Source organism: Terrapene carolina, unplaced genomic scaffold (assembly GCF_002925995.2).
Source record: "Terrapene carolina triunguis isolate 2854851 unplaced genomic scaffold, T_m_triunguis-2.0 Scaffold51470, whole genome shotgun sequence".
NCBI lineage: Eukaryota > Metazoa > Chordata > Testudines > Emydidae > Terrapene > Terrapene triunguis.
The window spans coordinates 12,922-22,754 of NW_020715821.1; the positions used below are offsets into that span (position 1 = coordinate 12,922).

At 49.2% G+C, this 9,833-nt stretch overlaps 1 protein-coding gene across 1 annotated transcript; it reads left to right on the plus strand.

The window, feature by feature from the left end:
* The first annotated feature begins 2,837 nt into the window (after window positions 1-2,837).
* On the plus strand, window positions 2,838-8,650 carry LOC112125084 (zinc finger MYM-type protein 1-like). Its single transcript, XM_026647185.1, has 2 exons — window positions 2,838-2,890; window positions 6,150-8,650. The coding sequence occupies exon 2, from the start codon at window positions 6,152-6,154 to the stop codon at window positions 8,648-8,650; it is 2,499 nt and encodes an 832-aa protein (XP_026502970.1). The 5' UTR covers window positions 2,838-2,890; window positions 6,150-6,151.
* Window positions 8,651-9,833: the final 1,183 nt, after the last annotated feature.

Sequence of the window (9,833 nt, forward strand, 5' to 3'; positions counted from 1 at the left end):
GCAAGGAGCCCATGGAGGGGTGGCTGGGGCAGGGCAAGGAAAGGCCGAGGGGACCTAGAGGCCAATTGCGTTTTATCTCCATAGCTGGGGAAGGAGAAATCAGTTGAGTGGGGAATGATCACAAGTGAATCAGAGTTCGCTGGTGTAGCAGGAACTGCTGGGTAGGGTCACACTGGGAACTATTGCTGAGCTCGCCTGAACAGTAACTACCATTGGCTGAATTCAACCCACTGCACGGGCAACAATTTACATTCCTGGAGCACCAGGATCTGGAGTTAGAACGTCCAAGGCACTAGGCCAGAACCCCACCGCTCTACGGTCCCTTCGCCGCTTCTCTGATTGCAGCCTCTGTACGGCCCAAATTTGGAGGGAAATTTCTTAGCACGTTTTGTTGCAGCTTGAGCCATCCCCTTGCGCCGTCTCTGTTTGCTGCTCTGAGTTCCAGCTCAGATACCGGCAGCTATTTCTCCAGGCGATGGGTCGGCTTCTCAATCGAACAACTGTCCCTCCGCTGCTTTATCTAGAGTCCCTTTGCTCTCGGACAATTTTTCCCTTCCTGTCGCTGCACCTGAAGGTGCTGGGCGGACATTTTGTCTGTTCTATTTGCTTTACTTTCACTACAGCTCACTTCCTCCTCATTTCTTCAGCCTGTTTCTCTTTGCTCACAGCTGGTTTCCATCACGTTTCATTCATGCTTTTCTTCTCTTGTGGGTTTTCTAACAATTGCTTAGGTAACGTAGAGACTCTTTTTTTCTTCATGTTTCACTGCCCAGTTCTTCCTCTAACTTTCCCCCTCATGTCTCTGTCTTTCCTCTGTCTGCCTCCCCCTGTTCCTGCCATCTCTGTCCCTTCTCAATGGGACTTTCTCCCTGCCAGCTCTCTGCCCGGCAGCCCTGGGGACGGGCTCCTGGATGCCTTTCCACAGGGGCCCACAGTCTTCTGTGAGCCCTGGGCTAACAGCATGAGACACGGAGCAACCCCAGTCCCTGGGGGCCCAGAGCTCTGCTCCCTAGTGGGTCACAGGCCAGTCCAGTCTCCAGGGTCCATTCAGTCCCTGGCTTCTCTGCTGGGAGGGCTGGGAGCCAGGACTCCTGGGTTCTGTCCCTGGCTCTGGGAGGGGAGCGGGGGGTAGTGGTTAGAGCAGGGGAGGGGCTGGCTTGGGGCCAGGACTCCTGGGTTCTGTCCCTGGCTCTGGGAGGGAAGTGGGGTCTAGTGGGGAGAGCAGGGAGGATGGGGCCAGGACTCCTGGGTTCTGTGCACAGCACCACCACTGACTTGTAGGGGACTGTGCAAGTCTCTACTATACACTGAGGTTTATAACCTTCAGCTCCACCCATCACCCTGTAACTGATGTGTTGCCTGGGAAAGGCCCCTTGCCCTGCAGGTCCCCCTCCCTCAGCCCTGAATCTCCAGCAGCTGCTGCTCCCCCAGGCTGGGAACCCTCAGTGACTCCATCCCTGCTCCCCGGTCGGGGGTCCCCTGGCCCCACGGACACTCACGTCCCAACACCCCGCGCCATCCGGCCAGCCAGTAGTCTGGAAAGGAGGCGGGTTGTTAAGGACCAGATCCCAGAGTGACTGTATCCTACACTATGGTCACAGATCCGTTGTGCCCCCCTTCCCCTATGGGCATACCCCCTGGTCTCTGATCCCCACCATGGACACACACTCCGATACTCACCGAGGAGGAGGACAGTGAGAGCAGACGCCATGACGGGGCAGTGGGGAGACCCCTCAGCGCTGCCACAAATACCCCAGTGCCCAGCTCCACCCAGCCCGAGACCCGAGTGCGAGCAGAATGAAGAACTGCGCCGGGGGTGCAACCCCAGGAAGCCCGTGATGCGCTCGGCCCCTTTCTTCCCCATCAGATGGTTTCTCTGCAATCTCCAGCCCAAATCTACCGCGGTCAGAGCAAAGCCAGATCCCTGCAACGCCCAGCAAACCACATCCCCTCCTGCAGCGGCCGGGACCCACCCCACCGCCCATCACCTCCCAGCCCCACATGGGAGCTGCCCAGTCCAGGGATCAGCTGGGAACGGGACAATCTCAGGAGGTGTAAAGGCTTCCCTGACCTTTTCCAACAGGCCCGTCTAGCCTCCCTGGAGCAGCAGCTCAGAGCAGAGAAGGGATCCCCCGACACACACTCACACACAGTGCCACCCAGGGAGCGACCCATGGAGTGGGACAGAGATTCCTTCCTGACCCGGCTGGGCCCAGCACCTGCCCTGGAGCATGAAAGTTGTTGCCAGACTTGTCCGTTACTTTGGGCGCGGTTTTTTTGGGGTTATTTTGCGGGGGGGGGGGGGGGGGGGGGTTCTGCACGTCTATCAATCTGCTGCTTGTGTCCACATACGGAGACCTACTGATCCCTGCTGCAAGTCCCCTCCCAATGGAGCCACCCTGCAGGGCCTCGGTTCCCCTGGGCTGGGTTCCTCCAGCCCCAGAATCAATCAATCAGACAGACACACACACCCCTGAGCAGACTGGGTCGCGCAGCACTGCCAAGCTGCCACCCCCAGATGCCCCAGGTTCACACGGCCCTGTCCCCACTGTCCCGTCCCGCTTGCTCCGGCAGGAACCCCCGTGCCGAGCAAACCCCCCGGGCTTTGGGGGGCTGCCGGGCTCTGGCCCTCGGGTAGGAGGAGCCTGGCTGCGGGGCCAATGGGGAAGCCCCAAACCCCCCGGCCGGGGAGCGGGGCCGAGCTCAGACACGCCGCTGTGTCTGGAGCCCGGCTCTGCGGGACGGGCAGGGAGCGGGGAGCCCGGCTGGGTCCTAGCGGGGGCCGGGTTCGGGGCGGGCGGGACCCGGCTGCGGGGGGGCGGGCTCTGGGGCGGGACTCGCCTGGGTGTGAGACTCTCCCCGGCGTGGGGCGAGGCAGCTGGCGGCTCCGGTATCCTTTGCTGCTCTTCTGGGACACCCCCCTCCCGCGGGGAGGGGGTGTGGGGCTCCAGGCCTCCGCGGCGGGGGGCTGGTTTGGGGGGCAGGGGGAGCCACTCCCCAGCGGCGCGGCGGGGGCCGGGTCTGCACTTCCCGCTGCCGGTCCGGCCATGCTGGCCGCTGCAGCGCTCAGGGGGGTGGGGGAAGAGCCGGAGCAGGGGTAAGGGAAGGACACCCCTGGTTGCCCCCCATAACGTGTGTTCTGCACCCCGCGGAGCACCCCCCCTCCTCCGGCAGGGCTGGGGGGGAGGTGCTGCTCGGGCGGGCTGCGTGGGAGAAAGTGAAAGTGACTCACTCTCCCGCAGCCCAGCAGCGGGGGCTGGTTTGTATCGAGCGCGCACAGCTGGGGGGGCTGGGGAGCGTCTCTCCCCCGGCGGGGCCGCGATCCATCCGATCCCAGGGCGTGGGGCAGGAGGAGCTGGGAAGGGTCCCCCTCCCCGAGATCAGATGCTGCGCTAACTTCACCATGGTCTGTGATGCCTGGTGCTGTGAGCTGACCTGAGGGTTTGCTGTTGCCATTCTGCACCCCAAGAGGTGGATTTGGGGGTCCTGCAGTTTTCCACCGAGCTCCTCCTCGACTGCAGCTGTGGGACCAGCAGGCCGGGGGTGAGCCAAGCATGAAAGCGGGACCGTGTTGCCGTTTAGAGCGTCATGTAACAACTTCGTTTGCCAATACTGCTGGCTACCAATCCTGAATCCAATTTCAATATTTAAAAGAAAAACCAATATCTGAGCCAAAAACAGAAAATTACGTGGTTGACAATTATTCATGACACGTTTGGTTTGGGGCAGGGAGGGGGCCAGTTTTCATCAGAGAAACGAAAAATGTTGACACGGTTTCCTCTAGCCCTGTTACTGTTAAATAGAGCCCTCCAACAACTGTAATATGCTTCGCTCCTGACTAGTGTGTAGAGCAGCGGTTCCCAAACTTTAACAACCTGTGAACCCCTTTCACTAAAATGTCAAGTCTCGCGAACCCCCTCCCAAAAATGAATGTTTTCAGGGATTTTCTCCTTTACCGGAGTATAAATTATAAAAGCAGTGATCTGGGAAATATAACATTTGTTTTTATGACAAGATTATTGCACACTATTATTATTATTTATCATGACAGTATTTTTATTACATTATGAAAACGGCAACACTCTTCCAAGATCTCACTTTCGTAGCTTGTATCACTTTGTATAAGCCTCTTATAAGACAAGGTGCATATGTTTCATGAAGGAGTCTCAGGCCTGGTCCACACTAACCCCCCCACTTCGGACTAAGGTACGCAAATTCAGCTACGTTAATAATGTAGCTGAATTCGAAGTACCTTAGTCCGAACTTACCGCGGGTCCAGACGCGGCAGGAAGGCTCCCCCGTCGATGCCGCGTACTCCTCTCGCTGAGCTGGAGTACCGGCGTTGACGGCGAGCACTTCTGGGATCGATCCGGGATCGATTTATCGCATCTAAACCAGACGCGATAAATTGATCCCAGAACATTGATTGCCTGCCGCCGGACCCTCCGGTAAGTGTAGACGTACCCTCAGATGTGAAACAGCAGGAAGGTATTTAAGAAGCCAACTCAAAGAGTTCCTCCTACACAAGCATTCAGGTCTTGAGCAGTCCAGGCAAACAACACACGTTACAACAAAGCTTAAACTTGTTCGTCATAGTAATTTTAAAAACAATACTAGCTCTCTGTTTAATTTTAAAAACAGCAGAAAATATCCACCTCCCTTTCCATTTCTTATAAGGAGTCTTGAAGTTTAAATCTCCTGAGCGTGATAGATCTGCTTGCTTTGATCTGCTTAGCTCTTGGAAGTCCAGGGCCTCTTGGCTGCTGGCCCCGAGTTGCCCGGGTTCCCTAGGGACAGCTCTGTCCGCCATTAGGAAATTTTTTCACAAGAACCCTCTGTAACATTTCGCGAACCCCCCAAGGGGTTTTGCCAGCCCAGAGGTTGGGGAGCCAATGTTTTCAGTTTTCACAACATTTTGTCCAACTTTCATAAAGTAAATGCATGGTTAATATGAGTTTAAAAGGCCAGGGACACTTCCTTGTGAAGAATCTGTGCAGCAGATCATGCGGGAGCTGTGAAAATGTCAGTTTAGAGGCACTGATTTATCAAAAACAACAAGGAGTCTGGTGGCACCTTAAAAGACTGACAGATTTATTTGGACATAAGCTTTCGTGGGTAAAAAACCACTTCTTCAGCTGCGTGGCTTTTTTTAGGGTTTTTTACCCACGAAAGCTTATGCCCAAATAAATCTGTCAGTCTTTAAGGTGCTACCAGACTCCTTGTTGTTTTTGTGGATACAGACTAACACGGCTACTCCCTGATACTTGACACTGATTTATCCTGTATTTCTGGCGGTGCCCAAAATGTGCTGCTGTTGCTAACGTCTTTCCAAAGAAAAATAAGGCACAATTTAAGGACTGGACAATGTTAAGGTCAGACGTATGAACAGGCAGAGCTTGGAGCTGTGAGGGCAACACAGAAATATCTCAAAGCATTTTTTTTTTTCTTCTGAATAAGCTCTTGATGGAAAAGAGTGGCGCTCTGCAAGCAATCATCCTGCTAACATAGTACTCTGATATCCAGTCACGATTGCAAGTGATCAGAAGTTCTCATCATCTGATTACTCAGTTGTCTGTGTAAAATGAACTGGTGATGGAAGTTCAGTGTCATCACTGACATTGTTGATCAGAAAGGATGAGTGACAAAACCTGGAGAGGGTCCTTCTGTAACAAGGGCACATTAGGTTGGAAAAAGAAATTCGCTTGTCTCTGTCCATGCTTTCCATGACTTCTGTAACATTTCGGTCCTACCTCAATCAAGATGAGCTGATTCTGTACTGACTTCATTTTGGTCACTTTGTGCTTTACCGAGGAATAAAACTAGGGTTCTATTTCCCCACTGCTTGGAAACCCAGCTTATTAAACTGGATAATGCCACTGATCTATTTACAGTATAAGGTTGATATAGAGTTGTAACTAACATTAAGACTGATGCCCACGATACATTTAAAACTAAAAGGTGGCTTCGTAAAAATGACATGGGTTTCCAACTCTACTGTGTCTCAGTCAGGGTGGAGCATCTTGTGAGGTGTCTTCACACTAGCTCAAGGTCACAGACTCACGGCTATCCTATATTAGTTATTTTAAATAATATTTCTGATAATCTGACAAGAATTTAAACAGTTATTTCTTTAACAAAACACCCTTAAGTTATGTCCTATCGAAAGCAACTTTCCGGATCTCAAAAAAGAAAACGGAAAGATGAAATAGGATTAGCTATACAAGCACAGAAGGGTTCTATACTTAAGTTTGTACGTCATGAAAACAACGAAGTTGATCAAGATGAAAACAAGGAAGTTGATCAAGATCATCAAGTAACTGCCGAAGAAAATTTTTATGCAGACAAAGCTCAAGAAATGCAACAAAACACGGAACAATCATTTGAAACAGATGCAGACACAAACCAAGAAATTACAACAGTTGAAACTGTACTAGCATGGGATATAGATGACATTGGCACATGGCCGCAATCTTTAAACAACAAATTACGCGCCATTATACTTGAGAGAGGCCCTGTGAGAATAGAAGGTCTTGAATATCCTAAAGACATTAGAGGTAGGAAATTCACAGAAAACAATTACTACAAAAGACTTTCTAATGGTGAAATTGTCAACAGACGGTGGCTTGTGTACTCTAAATGCAAGGATGCTGTATTTTGTTTCCCGTGCAAGATTTTCAACAGTTGCAATTTAAAGATCGCAACCATGGGTATTAATGATTGGCAAAATCTTAGTCACACATTACCGCAACATGAAAAGGAACAACACCACATTGAAAGTATGCACAAATGGTGTGAGCCAAGTGTAAGGTTAAAGAATCAGACAACTCTCGATGCCCAAAATCAAAGATTGCTGGAGTCAGAGAAGCAGCACTGGCGTCTTGTTCTTGAACGTCTGTTATCTATTGTTGAATATCTATCAACAAACAATCTTGCTTTTAGAGGAAGCACTGAGAAATTATACCAGCCCCAAAATGGCAATTTTTTGGGCCTTGTACAGCTGCTGGGAAATTTTGACACAGTGATGAATGAATATCTCCGAAGAGTAACTGAAAATGAAATACATGATGACTATTTGGGACCAAGAATTCAAAATGAACTGATCATGCTAATGAGTAATAAAGTGAGAGACAAAATTGTTTCATTGGTTACTTTGGCAAAATATTTTGCTGTAATTCTAGATTGCACTCCGGACATAAGTCATAAAGAACAGATGTCGTTAGTAGTGAGATTTGTCGACATTAGTGATTCAGCACAGATTACAGTTAAGGAATCGTTTATCACATTTTTAGAAGTAGAGGACACTACAGGGTTTGGACTTCTTCAAGCTCTCCTTGATGAGCTAAAACGAATGGGATTGTCCGTAATGAACATTAGAGGACAAGGCTATGATAATGGCGCCAATATGAGAGGATGCATTTCTGGCGTGCAAGCTAGATTGCTGGCAGAAAATCCACGAGCCTTTTTTGTTCCGTGTGCATGCCACAGCCTTCATTTGATTCTGTGTGATATGGCCAAGTCGTCTGTAGAAGCTATATGTTTTTTTGGTTTGCTCCAACGTATTTTTGTCCTCTTTTCAGCTTCCACTGAACACTGGCAAATATTCAAAGCGCATGTCAGCGGTATCACCGTTAAGCCTCTATCTGAGACACGCTGGGAAAGCAGAGTAGAAAGTGCAAAAACATTGCGATATCAATCTGAGGAAGTTTACGAAGCGCTGGTTGCTATTTCGGAAGAAGCCAGAGATCCAAAAGCTAAAAGTCAAGCAGAGTCATTGGCCTCTGAAATAGCCAGCTTCAAGTTTCTAACATCTGTCGTAATCTGGTATGACATTCTTGTTAACATCTCAAGTGTAAGCAAAATCATGCAGAGTCCAACGATGCAGCTTGATTCAACACTTACCTTACTAAACACCACACGAGACTTTTTAGTGAAATACAGAGAAAATGGATTCAAAGAAGCACAGGTTACAGCAAGAGAGCTTGCAGAGGCACTCGGTGTGGAACCAAAATTTCCGTGTCCGAACGTGACAAGAGTTTCGAGGAAAAAACGGCAAGCGGAAGATGAAGGAGCCGATGAGCCCATAGACGATCCAGAAAAGAAATTTGAGGTTGACTTTTTTAATGTCGTGATGGATAAAGCAATATCTGCCGTCGATGAAAGGTTTAATACCTTACGAGCACACCATGAACAGTTTGGATTTTTGTATGACATAACTAAATTCAACGAAATAGGAAAACAAGAGCAGTTAATGACAAAGTGCAAGAACCTAGAGAGCCTCCTGAAGCACGGAGATAGTTCTGATTTAAATGGACTTGAACTGTACGAAGAATTGAGTTCATTGTCAACAGTGTTGCCACATGCAAAATCGGTGATGGACATTGTACAGTTTATTCATACCAGCAAACTTGTTGACATATATCCTAATGTGTACATTGCCACTCGTATTCTACTAACAATTCCTATAACCGTAGCATCAGGAGAACAGAAACTAAAGCTCATTAAAAACTATCTCCGCTCTACAATGAGCCAGGAACACTTGACTGGTCTTGCTATTCTTTCAATTGAACAAGACATCACTTTGTCTTTGTCATACGATGACGTTATTACTGATTTTGCAGACGAAAAAACCAGAAAGATTGTTTTTAATTAAAAACAAATCCTTGTTTCAATACCTCTTCATAGAAATTTCTAATAAAATGTTGACAAATTAAAAAAGTAATATTATTTGCATCATTCTGTCAATAAATCAGAATTTTTTCTATAGCGCTACTTCCTTAGTGCAAGAATAGTCCATCAGCATCACAGTGGGCTTAATTAGTTTAAACTGGTTTTAATAAAGTGCATGCGGCAAGTGTTCCAATACTGTCAGCTTATGTTTGTGTTGCTAAGAGCAAGTCGGGCACAGGGGCACCAGTTTAATAATCCTGCGTAGGGCACCATAAACCCTAAGGCCGGCCCTGCCGGGGAGAGAGAGAGAGAGAGAGAGAAGCAACCAGCTTAACCATGAAAGTTATTTATTGCCAGGTAATAACCATAGGGGAGCCAAACAAACAAAACAGTTATAATATTAAATCAAACCTAAATTTGATTATAAAAGGTTTAGAAAATTATAACTGATCACACAAGTCAGGTTCAGAAGGCTACACCTAGAGAGAGAGAGAGAGCTGGGTTCTCACCACTCTGTGAAGCTTGAATTGATCGGGGGGCCCAGGTGGTGGTGGTAGCTGAGGGTCCGGAGTGCTGGAGACAGGCAGAGCCCCCAGCAGGATCAGTCAGGAGAAGATGACATCCCAGTGGAACTGATGCAGATTTTGGATCCAGGCATCAGAGCACTTACTTGAGCGTGGGAAGGAGTTTTTGTAGGGCAAGAACAATGGTTCGAGGGAGAACACTAGATGTGTTTGTGAGTAAATTAATGGCTCAAGGGAGAAGACCAAAGTTGTTTTGTTCAGGCTAGACAACAGGAGCTGATCATTCCTGGCCATGGACGGTGTTTCTTGGAGGGAGCTCACAATGCAATTCGGGAGCTTCAGTATTTCGGATACCAATGGAGGATTCGTTACTAGAATTGGTCTGATAACTGCTGAGCTGGGGGTGTGCAGGCGTGGGCTCATTAACAGCTGGAGCAGAGATCCCCCATCATGCCGTGCTTCCCTGCTTCACTGGCCCCAGAGTTCCCTGCGGTTCTTGCCTCGGAATCTCTGGTCTCCAGTCTGTAGCTGATGGAGATGCCTCCTTGTCCCATCTCCCATGCAAATGAGGCCAGGGGAGTTTCCTTATCCTGTTTCCCTTGTCCCAGGGGTTTCGGTGGGTCTCCCACGGCCTTTCCATTG